The sequence below is a fragment of the Phyllobates terribilis genome, unplaced genomic scaffold (genome assembly GCF_046119375.1).
Source record: "Phyllobates terribilis strain yellow unplaced genomic scaffold, ASM4611937v1 Scaffold_9__5_contigs__length_417890890, whole genome shotgun sequence".
Lineage (NCBI taxonomy): Eukaryota > Metazoa > Chordata > Amphibia > Anura > Dendrobatidae > Phyllobates > Phyllobates terribilis.
In genome coordinates this window covers 281,052,919-281,076,896 of record NW_027362769.1, presented here as the reverse complement: position 1 = coordinate 281,076,896, position 23,978 = coordinate 281,052,919, and the positions used below count along the sequence as shown (strand labels likewise).

At 44.1% G+C, this 23,978-nt stretch overlaps 1 protein-coding gene across 2 annotated transcripts in view; it reads left to right on the top strand.

The window, feature by feature from the left end:
• GLS (glutaminase) overlaps positions 1 to 23,978 on the top strand; it is a 672,521-nt gene that overhangs the window by 187,526 nt on the left and 461,017 nt on the right. For both annotated transcript variants that reach the window (XM_073647835.1, XM_073647836.1), the window contains exon 6: positions 14,339 to 14,502. In XM_073647835.1, the coding sequence (XP_073503936.1) occupies positions 14,339 to 14,502 (164 nt within the window). The remainder of the gene's footprint in view (positions 1 to 14,338; positions 14,503 to 23,978) is intronic.

Below are 23,978 nucleotides of genomic sequence, written 5' to 3'. Positions count from 1 at the left end.
GCAGAGACTGTGGCCCATGCAACTTAAGAAGGAGGGACCGTGCCAGCCAGAAGACTCCCCTGCGGTCCATCATCACCAGACAGCCGTTGGAACTGGTAGCCTTGGATCATGTAAAGCTGACCCCAAGCAGAAGTGGCTACGTCTACGCGTTAACCATCGTGGATCACTACTCCCGGTTCTTGGTTGTCGTCCCCGTCAAGGACTTAACGGCTCACACAGCAGCTAGAGCCTTCCAGCAGCACTTCTGCCGTCCGCATGGATACCCGGAGCAGGTGCTGACGGACCAGGGGCCTGCCTTTGAAGCGGAGGTCTTCCAGGAGTTCTGCACCCTGTATGGATGCCGGAAGATAAGAACAACACCCTATCACCCGCAAACTAATGGACTTTGTGAGAAAATGAACCAGGTGGTGATAGATCTCCTGAAAACATTGCCCCTGGAGGAACGCAGTCTGTGGCCTGAGAAGCTGCCCGACCTGGTGGACCTATACAACCACATCCCTGTAGGTTCCACCAACTGTACCCCGGCTTACCTAATGAGGGCAAGACCTGGTAAGCTTCCTGTTGATCTGTAGATGGGAGTCCTGACACCCGAGGACACTTCACCAGAAGCCAACTGGGACACAGAGAGGCAGCAGCAATACCGAAAAGTACAGGAGAGCGTGGAGCGTAGTCTCTGTCAAGCTAGGGAAAGACAAGAGAAAACTTACAACCAGTATGCTCCCGCTGTTCCCCTGGTGCCCGGAGAGCAGGTCTTGAAGAGGAAAAGATGGCTCCACAAGTTGGACGACCAATGGGAGAAGGACCCGTACACCGTACTGCCCTCAAGCCACGACAACCCAAAGATCTGTACAATCAGTAAAGACGGAGGGGAAACCACAGCCATTGTATCCCGGGATCACCTAAAGAAGTGTCCCGAACAGCTACGGAACCCTGAAGAGGAACAAGAGGACCCTCGACCCGTAGAGGAAAGGGAAGATATGGTTAGTACTGTGCTCGGAGACTTCCCTCGGTCTTGGACTCAAGTCAATGGCGCTGTTGTGGTACCCGTCCTCACGTTCCTCCAACCAGCATCCCAAGTGCCTACGGAGACACAGGTAGAACTGGAAGAACAGCCGGTCCAGGAGGCAGAAGGCCCCACACAAGCAGACCAGGAAAATCAACCCTCTGCTTATAGTGAGCCTGCCATACCCCTAGTGAGCCAAAGAGTCCGTAGACGGCTGCCCAGTTTACCCTTGACAGCTCCTATACCCTGTAGCTCAGGACCAATCAACCAGCTCCGTAGGTCCACTAGGGTCACTAGAGGCCAGCTGCCCATACGGTGGAGGATCTAAATGTTCAAGTTATTTTATTAATGTTTACCTGTTTATTGTTGCTTGTGTATAATTATGTGTTTCTAGTTATTTATAGGAGTCTTTGGTGGATTTACCGGGAATCCTTTGTGCATATAGTTGGAGCGTAACCCAGGACGGACTAAAGACTGTTAAGGACTCGGGGCAGGACAGACCCCTACCTGGTTACGTCTCCCTGTTTTTGGTGAAATGGACACCCTTGTTTTCTTGAAAAACTGCACCCGGTTGCGGACACGCCGTGACCATCCTAATGTTTTTCTTTATTGCGTTGTTTCTGTTTGTAATTTGTTATGTTTACAAAAGTATGTTTAGTCCCGGAGTACTAAATTTTACTAGGGGGGAATGTGACACCCCAGGGGTCTGGTTGCCACAGTAATAGAGATATTACGTCTGAGAGCAGGTGTGAGGTCTCTTGGTCAGGAATCCTATGCATGCCACACCTCCTGCCCAGTCCTGGGAGGGGAAGAACTTCCCCTATATAAAACTGGGGCTGAGGCAGGGTTAGGAGTAGAGAAGAGTAGAGAGAAGAAGAGGAGCAGCATAGGAAAGAAAGATCAGGAGCTCAGTGGGAGCAGTGCTAAAAGGAATCAGGGGCTGGCAGCTGAAGAGCTCGCCCTGATTGAAGAGTTATCACCGGACCCGGAGTCCGAGGCTGTGGGGATTAACCCAGACCCAGCAGCAGAAACCGCCCGGCAGGGGATTTCAGGTCCTCTGGCCAAGAAACCCGAAGGCACGGTCACACGCGTGGGACCAGCACCGCCGTCGTGGAGCGGAAGCCACTAGAAGGCCCCGAGTCACCGGCCATACGGGTGAGCACCACACGGTACACTCAGGGACGTGGGCTACTTTTACCCGCCTCTAGCAAGGTAGCCAGAAGAGTACAATTAGTTGGGGAGGCCTACAACTCCGCCTGGCCAGGGGAGATCCCATCTGCTCAAAGACTGACCAGGCCCCGACCGCTAGCCAGTACTCCGGGAGGGTCTATCTTTGTCACCAGTAAAGACCCTGAACTACACCGCATCGTCTCTGAGTGGTTCCTGCTACCCCCATCATCCACGTCGGCTGCCCTGAGGCCATACCCCTCCCGTTGGGGGTTATACCATCTACGCTGCACTATCCTACCACCGGCCTCAGCGGTCTGCCCTGCAGCAGCAGCTCCATAGCTGCATTCAACGGGTGGCGTAGTCGTCCTACATCTACTGCTAATATACTGCCACTCAGCTTGACTCCCTGGGCACGGACCGGGTCACCGCCACGAGACTACTACCCCTATCAGATCCGGCTCCGGGTAGGCTCCCGCGTGCGCAACGCTACTCAGCACAGGCCCAGGGGCGCGTCACTTGCGCGGGGGGGATTCATAAGTCTGCAGTCACACAGAGTGACTGCAGACTTATTGATTTGGATAGGACAACCCATTTAAGTGTTGGCACTAGCCCACGGGGAGAGGGCTTAGTAAAATGGACAGGACTGTGCTTCCCGGATAGAGTTAGAGTTTGGAGAGTAACAAGTGTGCAGTGCTGCCAAGAGGTGATCCACAGCTAAAAGAGACGAGCGTGGAATAGTGAGATCCTAAAGAGAGTTACTGATGAGACTAAGAAACCTTCCAGAAGGTGTTATCGGATAAGATGCCGAGTCACAAGAAACCTGAGAGCTTTCTAGTGCCTAGTTGGGGGTCCTGAGCGGTACATCCAGGACGTCCATAGTGATGGCACACAGAACCGCTGAGAAGCTCACTAATCAGGACTGTGGCCTAAAAGCTGGGTTGTGACGACTTAGAGATCCAACAGATAAGCTGCAGAGCCCTAGAGTAACCCACAGAGGAAGGATAAAGTGGGAATGAAAAGGCTTCTTACTGTGAAGGAAACATGCTTTAGGCTATGTGCCCACGATGCAGAAATGAAGCAGAAAATTTCTGCAGCATTTCTGCATCTCCCTGGCAGAAAAAACGCATGCAGATTGTGCATGCGTTTTTCCTGCAGAATACATGCGGATTCACATGCGTATCCACATGCGTTAACGCATGTGTTTCCGCATGCGGACTGACAAGCACTTTCCAGGCGATAGCATCACTTGGAAAGTGCTTGACAACTAGGTCACACTGTATAAATCCATGCAAATGGCATGGATTTATATAGTGTGACCGTAAAAATAAAAAAATAAAGCTATACTTACCTCCGATGCCCCGCCGCGTGTGCTGTCGCGCTCGTCCTGGCTTCTTCCTGGTTGCCGGGCTCTCGCGAGACAGGCTGCGGTCACATGACCGCGACGTCATCTCAGGTCCTGGAAGGAGAAGCGCTGCAGGGGCCGCCGGACAGGTGAATATAAACTTTATTTTTTATTTTATTCTTTTTTTTACAGGTACAATGGTACTCAGGTCTGGATGAGAGTCTTCTCTCCTCCAGACCTGGGTACCATACGCACATTGAATCGCATATTATCCGCGTGTACACATGTACAGACACGGATTCTATGCGTCTCAATGCAAGTCAATGGCGGCGCTTCCGCTGCGCTTCAGCAAAATTAATGAACATGCTGCGGATTTATGAGCGCGGCAGAAACGCTGCGGAAAAATCCGCAGCATGTGCATTGACATTGCGGAATGCCATTGGGGACCATGGGGTGCGGATTACCATGCGTTTTTGATGCGTTTCCGCTGCGGAAATTCCGCAGCAGAAACGCATGAAAAACGCATCGTGTGCACGCAGCCTAAGACTGTGTACCTGCTATCCCTTGTACATAACCCTTATCAAGTTCAGTAAAGTCCCCATCTTTGAACGGAAGTCTCCTTTATTAATCTGTGAAATTCGTGGTCCTTGCCAGCCAACACAATCGGCTAAAGGTGGCCTGCACGGGCGTAAGGCCCACACAACACCAACACCCTGCCAGGACCCACTCTTTCATGTAGCATGCCGGTGCATGACAGAAGAAAAGTGCCTCGCCCACGGCTACTGCCCCATGCCATTTTACATATATGTCAAGAGCTTTTTCTGACATATGCTGTAATATTTCCATAGGTGACCATTGTGAATGGCACCAGAGAGATCTTTCAATGTTTACCTTATTTTTCGAACTATAAGACGCACCGAACCATAAGACGCACCTAGGTTTTAGAGGAGGAAAATAAAAAAATAAAAATTTAAGCAAAAAATGTGGTCATGATGCACTTTTAAGGGGGAGGGGGTCTTCTGTTGACACTGGTATAGGGGTAATGTCCCCCAATTCTGACAATATCCCCCATCCTGGTATATATGCCGCCCCCCTTTCTTTTATATGTGGTCCCCATCCCCATCCTGGTATGCCTTACATCTCTCCATCCTGGTATGCATGGCACCCCTCATCCTTATCCTGATATGCATGGCACCCATCATCCCTGTCCTGGTATGCATGGCACCCCTCATCCCTGTCCTGGTATGCATGGCACCCCTCATCCCAGTCCTGGTATGCATGGCACCCCTCATCCCTGTCCTGGTTTGTATGGCACCCCTAATCCCTGTCCTGGTATGCATGGCACCCCTCATCCCTGTCCTGGTATGCATGGCACCCCTCATCCCTGTCCTGGTATGCATGGCACCCCTAATCCCTATCCTTGTATGCATGGCACCCCTCATCCCTGTCCTGGTATGCATGACACCCATCATCCCTGTCCTGGTATGCATGTCACCCCTCATCCCTGTCCTGGTATGCATGGCACCCCTCATCCCTGTCCTGGTATGCTTGGCACCCCTAATCCCTGTCCTGGTATGCATGGCACCCCTAATACCTGTCCTAGTATGCATGGCACCCCTCATCCCTGTCCTGATATGCTTGGCACCCCTAATCCCTGTCCTGGTATGCATGGCACCCCTAATCCCTGTCCTGGTATGCATGGCACCCCTCATCCCTGTCCTGGTATGCATGGCACCCCTAATCCCTGTCCTGGTATGCATGACACCCATCATCCCTGTCCCGGTATGCATGGCACCCCTAATCCCTGTCCTAGTATGCATGGCACCCCTCATCCCTGTCCTGGTATGCTTGGCACCCCTAATCCCTGTCCTAGTATGCATGGCACCCCTCATCCCTGTCCTGGTATGCATGGCACCCCTAATCCCTGTCCTGGTATGCATGGCACCCATCATCCCTGTCCCGGTATGTATGGCACCCCTAATACCTGTCCTAGTATGCATAACACCCCTCATCCCTGTCCTGGTATGCATGGCACCCATCATCCCTGTCCTGGTATGCATGGCACCCCTAATCCCTGTCCTGGTATGCATGGTCCACCTAATCCTCATCAGGCTGCACATTAAAAAAATAAACACTGCTACTCACCTCTCTTCTCTCCTCCAGCGCTGCGTTCGGTCTGCCTGCACTGATCTCTCCATGTGAGCCGCGCATGACGTCACTGCCATGCGCGGCTCACAAGGAGAGATCAGCTGCCGGAAGTCACTGCTCCCCACGCCGGGTCTGTGTGCGCGGGGAGCAGTGACTTCACTCTCCTTCATAGCCGGCACACAGCGGAGCCGCGCTGTGGCTGCTCCTGCTGCCGGCTATCTCCTGTGCCCGCTCATTAAAGGGCATGAATATTCACCCCCTCCCCACACCCATGGGCGTGGAGAGAGGTTGAATATTCATGCCCTTTAACAGCGGGCAGAGGAGATAGCAGTCAGCAACAACAGCAGCCGCAGCGTGGCTGCACTGTATACCGCTATTAAGGAGCAGTGAATATTCATTTTCTTTAGCAGCGGGGACAGTGTAGGCTGCAGTAGGCGGCTGCTGCCTCCTGTTCCCCGCTCCTCCACCGATACTGCTCCCCCCACACCACACATAAATATACACCCCCCCCCCCAACATTCAGACCATAAGACGCACCCCCCATTTTCCTCCAAAATTTTGGAGGAAAAAAGTGCGTCTTATGGTCCGAAAAATACGGTAATTCCTGCCACCACAAGGTGAAGGATCCGCACCTCGCCACCCCGCCTGACGTCACTATTACATCAAACGAATCGCGTAATGCAGTTTCCCCACTTTCACCAATGTGACGTTCCGCACTCCCTGGGGACACATAAGGTTAAATTGGTACAGTTTTACACAGACTCAACCTGTCCACATGGGCCCAAGAAGGCACTGGGAGAGGAGGTGGCCGACATAGTCACTAACGTGGCACCACACTCGTTCACACTTGTGACAGGCTGAGAGGCCCCTTTCACTAGCCCCAGTGAAAAGAACCTTATCAGCCCGGTTGGACTGCCACCAGTTCCTTGTTCGATGTATGCCTGGTCCGTTAACAGGGTTATATCGGGCAAGAAACCAGCCTCGGTAGCATGGAAAATTAAGCTGAGATATGGACGTGTGGATTCGTAGATCGAGATAAAAGAACAGCCCAAGGTTAAATTATATATTTAATCATCTTAAGGGCACACTAGACAATACACTAATATACACAATGGTTATACATATACAATGGTCAGATATGCAAATACAAATAGTGGTAGTACAAAAGTATGCAGAATATAAGACAGATACCAGTCAGATGGAAGGCCTGGCTTGCGGGGGGAGGGGGGGTTACCACATGAGAGGCTTGCAGACCCTTCTGTTCCTGGACTTCTCCCCACACGATATGTTGCTGTGACCTCCCCTGAAAAAAGCACTAGGCCATGTTTTGCTGGAGCATTTAACCCCTTGGTATCACTCCCCTCCTGCCCCCTGGGCTGGACCTAAATCCACCCCCTTTCCTCTGGCAGCTAAAGACTCCAAAACCTAGGATGGGTCATAACCTAGGAAGGGTCATAACTCCTTAATGGACGGTCCTAGGACTGCTGTTCTGGTGCCATTGGATCCGGCTGGGCCCCTGCTACGCGTTAATACCAAACATTGCTTTGCTATCTGGTTGCTACTAACTGTTCTATGTATCTCCTTATCCCTATGTGCTACAATGGGTCGAGACCCAGGAGGGAATTCGCCATGTTCTGGGAATCTCAGAAATATATACGATGTATGGCTACGACGTATAGCATCTCCAACTCCTTATGGAATTCCTAGCTGTTTGAACAAAGCAGACCGCATGGTTTGGATCCCCAGGGGGTATTTCTGTAGGAGCTCCGATTCTAGCTAGCTGGTTGGGGGTGTGAATCTTGACTTTGCAGCTGAAAAGACCACCTGCGGAACCAGGTGTCTTGTTACAGCTACACATGCTTACAGGACAATTGTAAGCTGCCATTACATCCCCCATCCTTCACAACCATCCACTAGGCGGAAACAAAAAGAGTATACTTTTGGCCTTTGACTGGCCGGTTATAAGACTACATACTGTTTACTTAACTGTATAGAAGAGTGCAGCAGACTACACTTTCCTTTACAGGGGCCACTGCAATGAAATGTATTTCAAGTATGTGTTGTATGTTTCTTTACAGTGGATGAATGTCTCAGTATCCATCTTCACTGTGTACACTGTCGGGCACATAGCTCCTGAGCATATGCGCCTGATAGTGGACAAAGACGCAATTTGGACCTAGCCTAAAATGGCAACCATCAGGGCAATTTTTGGGCTCTTGGCTGCCATAACAATGCTTTTGTTTCTGCGACCCAGTGAGCTAACAGTGGGAGCTCCTTCTGTTTAGCAACTTAGATGCCTTAGTCACTATTAAAGATAAAACTTTGGGGATCAGTCGGAATTCTGCCTTTAATGAACAAGCTCTAATGATGAATTTATCTTTCATAAAAAATGCAATTCCAATTTAAAAAAAAAAAATGGAATAAGTGATCGCAACATTGCATGTACCCCCAAATGGTATCAATTAAAACATAAGTTTGGTGTACAAAAAAATCCCTCAAACAGCTCAATCAATGTAAAAACGAGAAAGCTACAGGTCGCAGAAAATGGCAACAGAAGCAAAAAAAAAAAAATATATATATATATATATATATATATATATATATATATATATATATATATATATATATATATATATATATATATAATACATATACACACACAGTTGTGCTCAAAAGTTTACATACCCCGGCAGAATTTTTCCTTTGTTGGCCTTGTTTCAGAGAATATGAATGATAACAAAAAATCTTTTTCTCCACTCATGGTTATTGGTTGGGTGAAGCCATTTATTGTCAAATTACTGTGTTTTCTCTTTTTAAATCTTAATGACAACCAAAAACATCCTAATGACCCTGATCAAAAGTTCACATATCTTGGTGATTTTGGCCTGATAACATGCACAGAATTTGACACAAATGGGTTTGAATGGATATTAAAGGTAACATCCATGTTATATGGAGTTTTCAATAAAAATAGTTTTTATGTAATTACAGCTAAAGACATTGAAAATCAAATTTTATTTTAGCTTTAGAATTAAAACATACAATTTGCTCTGATAATTTTGTTTGATTGTATGCACAAGACTCTGTAAGCACTGTGTGTAGTCATCTAGAGAGCATAATGGATATAAAACCGTTTGTTTCATCGATGAAAATTAGGCTGCTGCTTTATTACTTTTATGCTAGGGTCAGACGAGTGTATATTCTCTCATCTGAGAGAATCAAGGCAATTATGCGAATCATGCTCCAATCAGAGTTTGATCAGAGTGTGATCAGATTTTTCAGATGAGGAGAACATGGGGAAAAAAATGTCTCCATGCTGTCAGTCCGTGAAAATCGGACTGTAGTCAGATGTCTTCCGAGTACAGTCCGATTGTTTCCACGCGCTCATTGACTTGCATGGCCTAGTGTGAATCAAATATCGGATTAAACTCAGGCATGCTGCAATTCTTTCATCGGACCGGCTTGGTCTGAGGAAAAAGTTGGACATGTGCACAGGCTCATAGAATAACTTTGGTCTGAGTGAAATCTGATGATTTGTCGGATCACAGAAAATATAGCCATGTGCACGAGGCCTTATAGTCTTCTTAGGCTATATTCATAAATATAAGCAGCGAAAGTAATTTTAAATATTACAATAAATACCTAATTGGTGATAGAGAGCAGCAGGGGTATATCAATAAAATATAACTTTGAATCTATTATCTAAAATAGTAGTCCTAGTAACACTTAAAGGGGTTTTCCCACAAATGAAAGTTGATTTTAATCAATAGATCTTGGAATAATAATAACTTTAAATAAAATGTTCCTGTGCTGAGATAATCTTATAAATGTGTCCCTGCTGTGTACTGTGTAATGGCTGTGTCTGACCGTGCAGGGATATGGTCTGATCATACCACAGCTCATGGGCAGGGGAGGAAGCAAAAAGTATACAGACATTACAGCAGGGGATCACAACTGATTTTTTCTTTGAAGTAAAACATTGTGTAAAAACTTGCAGTGAAATGTTTTACTTCACAAAAAGAATCAGCTGTGATCCCATGCTCCCCTATTTCTATACTCTATTTTGCTTCCTCCCCTGCCCAGGAGATGTGGTATGATCACACCATGTCCCTGTACGGTCAGACACAGCCATTACACAGTACACAGCAGGGGCACATTTATAAGATTATCTCAGCACAGGAACATTTTATTTAAACACATCCAATTGTGGAAGTTATTATTATTCCAACATCTATTGATTAAAATCAACTTTTGTTCGTGGGAAAACCCCTTTAACCCCTTAACAACATTAGACGTACTAATACGCGTCTGTGCCCTGGGACTTAAGAGCCAGACCCGTATTAGTATGTCATCGCGCGTGCACACAGGCTGTGCAGGCGCAATCGCCGCCGGGTGTCAGCTGATTGTCACAGCTGACACCCGGTACTATGTGCAGGGAGCGGTCCCGCACCGTTCCCAGCACATTAACCCCCGCAATGCTGTGATCGAAGTCAATCACAGCATTGCGGTGGCAAGGGGAGGTGATCGCAGATACTCACCTCCTCTTCCGGCCTCCAGCACTGTCTGCCGTGGCTTCCAGGATGTTGCCATGACGACCCGATGTAGTCATGACAACATCCGGGTCACCAGACAGCAGGAAGATTTTTTGGACATGCGCAGTACATCTCCAAACTATCTTCTCCCTGTCCAGCGCTGACAGCCTGCACGGCACAGGGATGGTGCTCCATTCCTATGCCATGCAGGTGATCAGAATAAAAAAAGTGAAAGTCCCAGAGTGGGACAGAGTAAAAAAGTGTAAAAACTGTCAGAAAGTGAAAAAAAAAAAAATTGTAAAAATATAAAAAAAAAATAAAAAAAATAATCCACCAAAAATAAAAATATAATGTACCCATCAATAAATATTATTATAAAAAAAAAAAAAGCAACAATAAAAGTACACATATTTGGTATCGCCGCGTCCGGAACAACCTGACCTATAAAACTGTCCCACTAGTTAACCCCTTCAGTGAACACGGTAAAAAAAATAATAAAAAAAACCAAGCAAAAAACAATGCTTTATCATCATACCGCCAAACAAAAAATGGAATAACATGCGATCAAAAAGACGAATATAAATAAAAATGGTACCGCTGAAAACGTCATCTTGTTCCGCAAAAAACAAGCCGCCATACAGCTCCATCAGCCGAAAAATAAAAAAGTTATAGCTCTCAGAATAAAGCTATGCTAAAAAATATTTTTTTCTATAAAATTGCTTTTATTATGTAAAAGTGCAAAACATAGAAAAACGATATAAATGTGGTACCGCTGTAAACGTACTGACCCAAAGAATAAAGCTACCTTATCAATTTTACCGCACGCAGAGCAGAATAAAAATAAAACAAAAAAAACAATTCCTGAATTGTTGGTTTTTGTTTATTCTGCCTCCCAAAAATCGGAATAGAAAGTGATCAAAAAATGTCACGTGCCTGAAAATGGCACCAATAACAACGTCAACTCATCCCGCAAAAAACAAGCCGTCACATGACTGTCTGCCAAAATCTGGAAAAATTATAGCTCTCAAAATATGGCGATGCAAAAACTAGATTTTACAAAAAATGCGTCTTTTAGTGTGTGACAGCTGTCAGTCATAAAAACCTCATATGATTCTGGTATCACTGTAATCGCACCGACCCGAAGAATAAAGTCGTCGAATCACTTATACCGCACGATGAACGGCGTACAAAATAAACTCTCGGGTTAGGGTTAGGCTAGGGTTAGGGCTGGGTTTGGGGTTAGGGTTGTGATGGGGATGGGATTTTTTTCAAAAGTAAGAAAAAAAGATGACGATATGGCGACTAGTGTTGAGCGCATGTGCTCGCTACTTGAGTTTGCATCGGGTGCTCGGGTATGTATTGAGTATCGTGGGTATTTGAGTAACATGCTCGAGTCTCCGCCCCATATGCTTCGCGGCCAAAAAAACTTTCCGGGGTTTGCCTGCCATGCATGAGCGATCCCCGCATGTATTTTTTTGGGTGTCTAATAACCGTGAAACATGCGGGGCAGGGATTCGAGCATGTCACTCGAACACACGCAGTACATGGTGCATACCTGAGTACCCGATGCAAACTCAAGTAGCGAGCACTTGCGCTCAAGACTATTGACAACTTATTCAATATGATGACCTAATGTTATCAAATTCTGTGTCGTACCTCTGGGTTCAAAATGTTCACTATACACCTTAATAAAATGCTTGAGGGGTATAGTTTCCAAAATGGGGTCACTTGTGGGGGAGCTCCACTGTTTAGGCACATCAGGGGCTCTCCAAACGCGACATGGTGTCCGCTAACAAATTGAATGGAAAATCAGCTCAAATTGTTAGCGGACGCCATGTTGCATTTGGAGAGCCCCTGCGTGCCTAAACATTGGAGCTCCCCCACAAGTGACCCCATTATGGAAACTAGACCCCCCAAGGCACCTATCTAGATGCATAGTGAGCACTTGGAACCCCCAGGTGCTTCACAAATTGATTCGTAAAAATGAAAAAGTGTTTGCTGATTGGTTGCTGTGGCCGGCCACGACCAATCAGCGATATAGGCTGCAAATTTAAACGCCGCTCTGCTGATTGGTCGTGGTGGCCGACCGCGACTAATCAGCGAGATTGGCACTAAATTTAAACACTGCTCTGCTGATTGGCGCCAAACTTAAACATTTCTCTGCTGATTGGTCGCGGCCGCCGGCGACCACTACCAATCAGCGATTTTGGTGCCAAATTTAAACACCGCTCTGCTCATTGGTCCTGGCCACCGGCCGGCCGAGACCAATCAGCGAGATTGTCGCCAAATTTAAACAATGCTCTGCTGATTGGTCCATTTTATCGCCAAATTTAAACAAGCTCTCCGGTCCTCACTAACACAGTTCGCTGATTGGTCGCGGCCACCACCCGTGACCAATCACCGATATTGCCGCCAAATTTAAACACCGTTTTGCTGATTAGTCGCAGTTGCCGGCCGCGACCAATCAGCGATTTTGGCGCCAAATTTAAACAGCGTTCTGCTGATTGCGCCCGGTCGGCCTCATACATATTCTAGAATACCCGATGCGTTAGAATCGGGCCACCATCTAGTAAGTATATATTTCTTTTGAGTATTTTTTTTATTATGATTTCCTTCAGGATCTTCTTAGGGGTGCGACATAGAGGAAAGGGGGCACCATATCTTGCTTTATGGTGGTAACACTGCTGAGAGGTAGAAACATTTATTAGGGAAAACATCTGGGTCAGTGCCTAATGTTGCTTGTACTTATCTGATGCCTCTACACTTATTTTTGGTTTTATTTTTGTATAATATATGCAGTATTGTACTGTAGGTCTCACATTCCCTCATGTTTTAAGGACTTGTTAAGTACATCAAAAGAAAACATAGACTTAATTTGGGGATTATCTATGGATTTGGACTCTTGAAGAGCATATGTTTTGTATTATTGAGAGCCCACAATGCTACTTACTAAACCTGTAACTTTCAGGTACAGATGCACCAAGTAGTTTGAAAAGTGACACTATATTTGCTCTTCACTAGTAATGAATATATTTTGTGTATATTTTTGGGGGAATATCTTGTATGTTGTATTGATTTTAAGGATATATTAAAGAATTATAATGTTTTTTTAAAGGACTTTTGTTTTATTGGACTCCCTATGTCTTTGATCTATTTCTGGGATTTCAGACAAGTAATCCAGATACGCAACTATTTTATGGTTATAAAACCATTCAGTCAAAACCATATAATCACTGAAACTTTGGATCTTTACAGGATTTTTATTTTATTGGCATTAAATTTGATTTGTGCTACTTAATAGCAAAACCCAAGTATGTTTCTTTCCATGTGTTTTAAAGGGAACCCGTCACCAGAAGAAACGCTATTAACCTGCAGATATGGGGTTAATCTGCGTTATTATGCTGCCCGGGGCCAGCATGTAGCCATACTCTCCAGGGAGACAATGAACTTTATTCTCCCTGGCAGCGCTCAGGTTTCAGTCACGGGCGGCGCCAGCCTTGGTTCAGTCATCACTCTCAGAATATAGAGCGGCAGCTGTAACTGCGCTCCCAGCCCTGACTGACAGCCGGCCCCAATGCAGAGCCGGTGTTAATCAGAGACGGGGGCACGGTTACAGCCACCGCTCTGTATACTTAGAGCGGTGACTGCCCCCGTGACTCTAACCGCACCCATGGCCCTGACTGATAGCCGGCCCCAATGCAGAGCCAGTCTCAGTCAGGGCCGGAGGTGCGGTTTCAGTCATGGGGTCAGTGACAGCGCTGGTTTAGTCACCACTCTGAGAGTACTGAGCGGAGGCAGTAACCATGCCCCGGCTTTAGGGCTGACTGTCAGTAAAGGCCGGGTGCTGTTACAGTCGCCGCTCTGTATACTCAGAGTGGTGATTGAACCAGCGCTGGCGCCAGCCCCATGACTGAAATGGGAATGCTGCTGGGGAGAATAAAGTTAATTTTCTCCCCACAGCATTAGGCTAAGTTCAGGCGCCGGGCAGGTTAGTAATGCTGTAAAGCTGCAGATTAACCCCATATTTCCAGGTTAATAGCATTTTTTTCTGGTGACAGGTTCCCTTTAAGGTAGCATGTAAAGTCATGTGCCATTAAAAACACTTAGCATGCTGTTACTTATTGTGCTCTTCTCCCTTTATAGGCATTCTGTTGGTGACACCAAAGTCCCATTTTGCCTTCAGTCATGTGTCAAGCCTCTGAAGTATGCAATTGCCGTTAATGATCTTAGCACAGAGTTGGTGCATAGATATGTTGGAAAAGAACCCAGTGGTTTAAGATTCAATAAACTGTTTTTGAATGAAGATGGTAAGTTACATTTTTTTTTATTTAAGTAACATTTTCAGGAAAATTTAAGGTTTGCGAATCATCATTTCCATGCACTAATAATCACTTTTCAACAAAGCTTTTATGGTGGAAGGAAAAATGTACTCCATCTAGTTGAGTGGAAAGTACTGTGACATAGTACATCACCCGCAATCCATGTGATACATAAAGTATGGTAGATATTTAGCAATTCTTTGGGGGTCATATAAATTTAGTATTTTCTCCCCAATATGGAGAAATCAGTGTTTAAAAGATTGCTGAAAATTGGTAAAGTTCAAAATTCATGCTTACTCAATGTTGCCAAATTTTAGTGTGCTTAGTCCTAAATGATTTTTACAGACAGGGGATTAGGGTTAAAAGCAGACACTTTTTGGGGGGTTTTCGAATATGTCAGCTGTCTTCTAAAATGCTAACATTTAAAGATCAAAGATTTATAAACAGATTAAAAAAGAAATTACAGGGATTTCCGATGTTGGCTGGATGAGCATATTAAGATTCATATTAAAACTGTCACTTTTTAATGCATGGATTGTATTATATTTCAGTTCTTTTACATAAGATGAAAATCAAAGACCATTCCCCATTCTCCCCATTATCCAAAATGCAATATAAAAACTGGTTCCCTGATCTATTTGATGTGGAATTGCCCTAAATGAGATTAATTGAATTAAATTAAATGCAAATTAAACTGAATTAAAAATAAATTAATTTAAAATAATGCAAAGATTTTCATTCATGATTAGCTGAACACAGAAATATTAAAAATTGTAAAACACAAAAGACATACATTAAATACAGCAAGAGGTTGTGGAACAGCAACATAGAATTATATCCTGGCCAATTAGGTTATAATCAAATGCGATACAGTACAATAGATTGCTGCAGTAGTGAATTAAATAGTAGCACAAAGACGAACAATTCAAACCACAGTGATCAATGACTGCTAATATGGCAATGATTTTAAGAAGTTGTCTTTGGTGTATGGCATTCCTTATTAAGCAGGCGTCTTGTATATGGCATTGCCTTTAAGCAGATGCATTTGATGTACTGCATTGCCTTTAAGTAGATGTCTTTGGTGTATGGCATTGCCTTTAAGCAGATGTCTTTGGTGTATGGCATTGCCTTTAAGCAGATGTCTTTGGTGTATGGCATTGCTTTTAAGCAGTTGGCTGGTGTATGGCATTTTCTTTAACCGCTTCCCGACCACCCACTGTACATAAACGGCGGCGCTGCCTGGGCTCTGTGCAGCGCCGACGTTTATGAATGGTCGGTGGTCCCGCAGCCCTCAGGACCCCCAGGGTCCTGCAAGTGCTGCGGTTGCGGTTCAGAGTGACAGCTCTGACAGGGGACATCATCGGGACCTGATTGGATCAGGTCCCAATGATGTTAACCCTTTGCTAGCTTCTATATGCTGCGATATATAGTGATCGCGGCATATAGAAGATAGTGAGAGGAGAGGGGGTCGTCCACTTACTTCTCCGACGGCCCCCTGATGCCTTCCAGGACCTGCCGTTTGTTATGGCAGCTGGAGGTCACATGACCGCCTCCAGATCTGCCATATATGGTGTCCTGCTAGGCTCAGCCTGCAGCTGAAGCCTAGCAGGAGAAAGACAGTGTGAAACAGTCACCAAAGATGTCATGCAATGTAATACATGTCTATTACATTGCATGAGAACAATGATTAGAAAAATAAAAATTAATGTCCCATACAGGGACTAAGTAAAAATGTGAAAAAATTTTTTACACTTTTTTTTTTTAAACTGTTTAAAAAAAAAAAATCACAAAATAATTAAAATATTAAACCAATAAATCCGTATATTTATGCAAAAACAAAGAGTACACATATTTGGTATCGCCGCGTCCGAAACAACCCGATCTATAAAACTGTCACACTAATTAACTCCTTCTGTGCACACCGTAATAAAAATAAATAAAAAACGGAGCAAAAAACTATGCTTTTTCATCATATCGCCAAACAAAAAAATGCGATCAAAAAGCAAAATGGAAATAAAAATGGTACCGCTGAAAACGTCATCTTGTTCCGCAAAAAAAAAAGCCGCCATACAGCTCCATCAGCCAAAAAATAAAAAAGTTATAGCTCTCAGAGTAAAGCGATGCAAAAAAAATATTTTTCCTATAAAATTGTTTTATTGTGTAAAAGCGCCAAAACATAAAAAAAATACAGTAAGTGTAGTATCGCTGTAAACGTACTGACCCGAAGAATAATGCTGCCTGATCACTTTTACCACACGCAGAACGGCATAAAAAAAAAAACTCAAAAAACAATTCCTGAATTGTTGGTTTTTGTTAATTTTACCTCCCAAAAAACGGAATAGAAAGCGATCAAAAAATGTCACGTACCCAAAAATGGTACCAATAAAAATGTCAACTCGTCCCGCAAGAAACAAGCCGTCACATGACTATGTCGGCCGAAATATGGAAAAATTATAGCTCTCAAAATATGGTGATGCAAAAACTAGATTTTGCAAAAAAAAAGCGTCTTTTAGTGTGTGACAGCTGTCAGTCATAAAAACCCGATATAAATCTGGTATCTCTGTAATCGCACCGACCCGAAGAATAAAGTAATCTCATTACTTATACCACACGAGGCATAGCGTAAAAAATAAATAAAACCAATTCTTCACCTGCTACTGATTTGTTTATTATGTCTCCCAAAGATCGCAGTAAGGCTCTGCTCACATTTATCCTGCGCTCTGCGCTGAGCACTTACACCAGAGTTTCCGTGTAAATCTCTGAAATACGTGATTCAGACGGAACCCATGACGGAAGATTCCCTGTAATGAGGCAGATATAGGCCACTGTGGATGCCGTCTGACCTGTGATCCCACAGTGTCAGTTTTTTTAGGCGTGCATAAAAGTGCAGTTGGCCACAGTTTTGTGCACTTCTGAAAAAAAGGACACCGCTAAGCAGAGGCCAGACGGAGTCCAGAGTAACTCTGCTGCCTCATTACAGTGAATGGATCCTGCAGGGGTTTCATCTGAATTACATCACTTGGAAATTTAGATGGAAACCCCGATGTAAGTGCTCAGCATAGAGCGCCGGATAAACAATATGTAAAATGTTCCCAATAAAAGCTTCAACTCAGTCCTGAAAAAAAGCTAGTCCCCACTAAGGTCCTTCATCTGTTAAAAATATAAGGGACTTCCAAGTTACTGGTAGCAGAAAGGCTCTGGAAAAGCGAAATGGCTCTTGCCCCCCAAAAGAAATTCCGAAAATTTTGTGCTCCCAAATCCAAATGCCTATTCTACAATAATTTGTTCTCCAATTGTCAAATAGCGCTCCGTCCCTCCCAGATGTCGCCTATGGCTAAGCGGTATGATACAGCCACATATAGGGTATTGCCACTTTTAGAAGAAATTGTGTGACACATTTCGGCACCATTTTTACCCATTGCCCTGTGTGAAAATGTCAAAATCTGAGGGTAAAATATTTTTTTGTGGTAAAAATATAATTATGTTTTCTTCACTGCCCAATGGTATAAATTTAAAAATTAAAAAATACTCACTACTTCCCTAGATAAATTCCTTTAGAGGTGTAGTTTACAAAATGGGGTCACTTGTAGGGGTTTCTGCTGTTTCGGCATGTCAGCGACTCTTCAAATGTGACATGGAGTCTGCAACCTATCCCAGCCAACATAGTGCTCCTTTCTCTTCCGAACCCTGCCGTACACCAAAGCAGTGGTTTTCCCCCACATATGTGGTATCGGCGTACTCAGGAGAAATTGCACAACAAATTTCATGGTGCAATTTCTCCTGTTATCCTTATGATAATGCAAAATTAGGGGATGAAAAACATTTTTTGTGGGAAAAATGTGAAAATTTTATTTTTACGGCTCAATATTATAAACTTCTGTGAAGCACCTGGGGGTGCAAGGTGCTCACCACACATCTAGATAAGTTCCCTAAGGGGTCTAGTTTCCAAAATGGTGTCACTTGTGGGGGGTTTCCACTGTTTAGGCACATCAGGGGCTCCCCAAATGCAACATGGCGTCCTCTAATTATTCAAGCAAATTTTACATTCAAAAAGTCAAATGGCGCTCCTTCCCTTCCAAACCCTGCCGTGCGCCAAAATAGTGGTTTTCCCTCACATATGGGGTATCGGCATACTCAGGAGAAATTGCACAACAAATTTCATGGTGCAATTTATCCTATTACCCTTATGATAATGTAAAATTAAGGGATGAAAAACGATTTTGTGGGAAAAATGTGAAAATTTTATTTTTACAGCTCAATATTATAAACTTCTGTGAAGCACCTTGGGGTTCAAGGTGCTCACCGCACATCTAGATAAGTTCCCTAAGGGGTCTAGTTTCCAAAATGGTGTCACTTGTGGGGGGTTTCCACTGTTTAGGCACATCAGGAGCTCTCCAAACGCAACATTCCCTTGAAACACCTGAAGGGTTAATAAACTTCTTGAATGTGTTTTTTGAGCACCTTGAGGGGTGCAGTTTTTAGAATGGTGTCACTTTTGGGTATTTTCTGTCATAAAGGCCCCTCAAAGTCACTTCAAATAAGATGTGGTCCCTAAAAAAATGTTTTTGTAAATTTTGTTGGAAAAATGAGAAATCGCTGGTCAACTTTAAACCCTTATAGCTTCCTAACAAAAAAAAATTTTGGTTCCAAAATTGTGCTGATGTAAAGTAGACATGTGGGAAATGTTATTTATTAACTATTTTGTGTGACATATCTCTCTGATTTAAGGGCATGAAAATTCAAAGTTTGAAAATTGCAAAATTTTCACCAAATTTCCGATTTTTTCACAAATAAATGCAAGTGATATCGAAGAAATTTTACCACTATCATGAATCTCAGAATCAGGGGAATCCGTTGAAGCGTTCCAGAGTAATTACTTCATAAAGTGACAGTGGTCAGAATTGAAAAAATTGGCCCGGTCACGAAGGCAAAAACAGGCTCTGGCGCGAAGTGGTTAAGCAGTTGTCCTTGGTATATGGCATCATTTTTAAGCAGTTGTCTTTCGTGTTTGGCATTGCCTTTAAGCAGATGTCCTTCCTGTATATCATTGCCTATTTGTCACGTAGTGTCAAGGGACTCTGGCCATCTACCCGATCCCTCAAACTAGGGGCACCCTAGGTCTATACCTGTCCCCTGGATTACTCCTGAAGGTGGAGACGCTGGGTTCTCATACCCATCTATGCTCCTAACTTAACCCTTATCTGATCCCTTTCCCACCCAGGGAAGTGAGCAGCTGAAGTGTATAGGAAAACACTAACCAGACAGACAGGATTCACAGGGATAAAAGAAAACTACAATCATACAAATACACTCACAAAACAACAGTGGGAAGCAGAGGAAGTATACGAAGGAGGAACCAAATGTGAGAGGATAATTAAAAACACGCAAACCAACTCCATGCAGCAATCTCCAGAAAAACTCTCCAACCAGCAACTCCAAACAGTGAACTTTCTCCTTCATCACGAAACTAGGAAGTAGAAAGATCACTGGCAACTCCCAAGTGTCAGTGGTGAGCATATATACTAGAGGGGAGTGGCCATTACAGAACAGCTGAGACAATCCAGGATGGAGAGCTCCAGGAGATCAACTGAACTGATTAACCCTTGCCATGACAGCAAGGAAATCTGCACTGTTTAATATAATGATGAAGCAGTTCTAATAAGTGTAGGAGTTTGTGTAACCAGATGCCACTATCGGCTGACCTCACTCTTCCTCGGTATCCCCGTACACTATTAAGCAGATGTCTGGTGTATGGCATCGCTTAAGCAGTTGTCTTTTGTATATGTCATTGATGTCATTGCCTGTTAAGCAATTCTCTTTGGTGTATGGCATTACCTGGTAAGCAATTGTCTTTGGTGTATGACAATGCTTATTAAGCTGATGTCTGGTGTAGAGCATTGCTTGTTAAGCAGATGTCTTTATTATACTAATAGCGCAGAGATTCTTTCATGCTTAAGGCTATGTTCCCACGATGCAGAAATGCTCCGGATTTTTCCTGAGCGTTTCTGCATCTCCCTGGCAGAAAAAAACGCATGCGGATTGTACATGCGGATTGTACATGCGGATTGTACATGCGTTTTCCTGCCAGGGACATGCGGATGTGAAGCGTTCTTCACATGCATTTCCGCATGCGGGTTGACAAGCGCTTTTAGCATCACTTGGAAAGTGCTTGACAACTCAGTCACACTATATAAATCCATGCAAACGGCATGGATTTATATAGTGTGACCCGAGAGAATGGTAAAAAATAAATATTATACTTACCTTCTGATGGCCCCCGGTGTTCTTGTCTTGGCTTGCCGGCAGCTCGCGGTAGATTAAAGGACCTGCTGACGTCAGCGGTCGCGTGACCCGTCACATGACTAAATGACATCAGTGCTGGTCCTTTAGTCTACCGCGAGCTTCCGGCAAGCAGAGACAAGGACTCCGGGGGTCATCAGAAGGTAAGTATAATATTTATTTTTTATTTTATTCTTTTTTCACAGGTTCTATGGCACCCGGGTCCTGAGGAGAGTCTCCTCCTCTCCAGACCCGGGTACCATCCGGACAATGAAACGCATGGAATGCGCATCTGCAGATCCAGTGATGCGGAATCCAAGCGTACCAATGCAAGTCAATGGTGGCGAAAACGCCGCACTTCCGCAAAATATTTAGTAGTGCTGCAGATTTTTCAACAATGATAACCCGCAGCAGAAATTTCCACAGCATGTGCACAGCACATGTGGATTATCATTGGGGAACACTGCAGACCTTCTACCATGCGTATTTTAAGCGTTTCTGCAGCGGAATTGCCGATGCGGAAACGCTTAAAAACGCATAGTGGGCACAGAGCCTTATACAGGTTATTGTTATAATATAATGGAGCGTGAAGAATTATAATGTATGTCCAGCAGCATTTATCTCCAGCAATCTGCCAGCATTACATCTTGAGTTCTGTGATTGGGGCGCTGGTGTATACACTATATACATTAGTAAGAGATCTTAATGCATTCACATTATACAGATGAATGATGGGCAAATAACAATCACTAGTAGATCAATCTGTCACCATGCAGTATCATGTTATCAGCAGCACATCTGCAGTTTACATCGGACTATGTGCTGCTGAGACAATGATTTTTGTTCTGCCATAAACAATCCAATCACCCAATGAATGAGCAGAATTTTGCTTGTTCATTGGGCTTTTGCCAACATGTTTACACCTAAGAACTCTTGTCTGTGCAGTCGGGATTCATAAATGGATGCTACATACACACAGTATGGGACACAAACATTGTAAGTTAAACACATATCACACACATATACACTGCTCAAAAAATAAAGGGAACACTTAAACAACAAAATATAACTCCAAGTAAATCAAACTTCTGTGAAATCAAACTGTCTACTTAGGAAGCAACACTGATTGACAATCAATTTCACATGCTGTTGTGCAAATGGGATAGACAATAGATGGAAATTATTGGCAATTATCAACACACACTCAATAAAGGAGTGGTTCTGCAGGTGGGGACCACAGACCACATCTCAGTACCAATGCTTTCTGGCTGATGTTTTGGTCACTTTTAAATGTTGGTTGTGCTTTCACACTCGTGGTAGCATGAGACGGACTCTACAACCCACAGAAGTTGCTGAGGTACTGCAGCTCATCCAGGATGGCACATCAATGCGAGCTGTGGCAAGAAGGTTTCCCATGTCTGTCAGCGTAGTGTCCAGAGGCTGAAGGCGCTACCAGGAGACAGGCCAGTACACCAGGAGATGTGGAGGGGGCCGTAGGAGGGCAACAATTCAGCAGCAGGATTGCTACCTCCGCCTTTGTGCATGGAGGAGGAGGAGCACTGCCAGAGCCCTGCAAAATGACCTCCTGCAGGCCACAAATGGGCACATGTCTTAATTAATATACACCTAAATGGAGCCCTTACATTCTGAGGTCTTCACTAATATGTACCTACCAGGAGCCATACATTCTGATGTCTTCACTAATATATACCACTAGGAGTCCATACACTCTGATGTCTTTACTAATATATATATACCAGGAGCCCATTCATTCTGATGTCTTCATTAATATATACCACCAGGAACTCATGTGTTGTGATATCTTCATTAATATATACCACCAAGAGCCTATACATTTTGATGTCTTCACTAATATATATCTACAGGACTCATTCATTATGATGTCTTCACCAATATTTACGTACCAGGAGCCCATACATTCTTACATCTGCACTAATATATACCTACCGGGAGCTCATACATTGTAATGTCTTCATTAATACATACCACCAGGTGCTCATACATTCTGACGTCTGCACTAATATAAACCACCAAAAGCCTATACGTTTTGATGTTGTCACTGATGTATACAACCAGGAGCTCATACATTATGATGTCATCGCTAATACAGTGGTGTGAAAAAGTGTTTTCTCCATCCTGACTTCTTATTCTTTTGCATGTGTGCCACACTTAGATATTTCAGATCACAAAACAAATTTAAATATCAGAGAAAGATAACAAAAGTAAACACAAAATGCAGTTTTTAAATGAAGGTCTTTATAATTAAGAGAAAAATAAATCCAAACCTACAGGGCCCTGTGTGGAAAAGTAATTACACCCCCCTCCCCCCTTAATTTATGTTTTAACTGTGGTTTATCACATCTTTTGAAGTGGAATTCAATTTCCCTAGCCACACACAGGCCTGATTACTGCCACACCTGTTCTCAATCAAAAATCACTTAAATAGGATCTGCCTGACAAAGTGAAGTAGACCAAAAGATCCTCAAAAGCTAGACAACAAGATGCGATCCAAAGAAATTCAGGAGCAAATGAGAAACAAAGTAATTGAGATCTATCAGTCTGGAAAAGGTTATAAAGCCATTTCTAAAGCTTTGTGACTCCAGCGAACCACAGTGCAAGCCATTATCCACAAATCACGAAAACACGGAACAGTGATGAACCTTCCCAGGAGTGGCTGGCCGACCAAAATTACCCCAAGAGCGCAGTGACGACTCATCCTAGAGGTAACAAAAGACCCCACAACAACATCCAAGGAACTGAAGGCCTCACTTGCCTCAGTTAAGGTCAGTGTTCATGACTCTACCATATGACAGAGACTGGGCAAATATGGCATGCATGGCAGAGTTCCAAGACAAAAACCACTGCTAAGCAAAAAAAACATTATGGCACTTCTCAATTTTGCCAGAAAACATCTTGATGATCACCAAGACTTTTGGGAGAATACTCTGTGGACTGACTAGACAAAAATTTAACTTTTTGGAAGGTGTATGTCTTATTACATCTGGTGTAAAAGTAACACGGCATTTCAGAAAAGGAACATCATACCAACAGTAAAATATGGTGGTGATAGTGTGATGTTCTGGGGCTGTTCTGCTGCTTCAGGACCTGAAAGACTCACTGTGGTAAATGAAACCATGAATTCTGCTGTCTACCAAACAATCCTG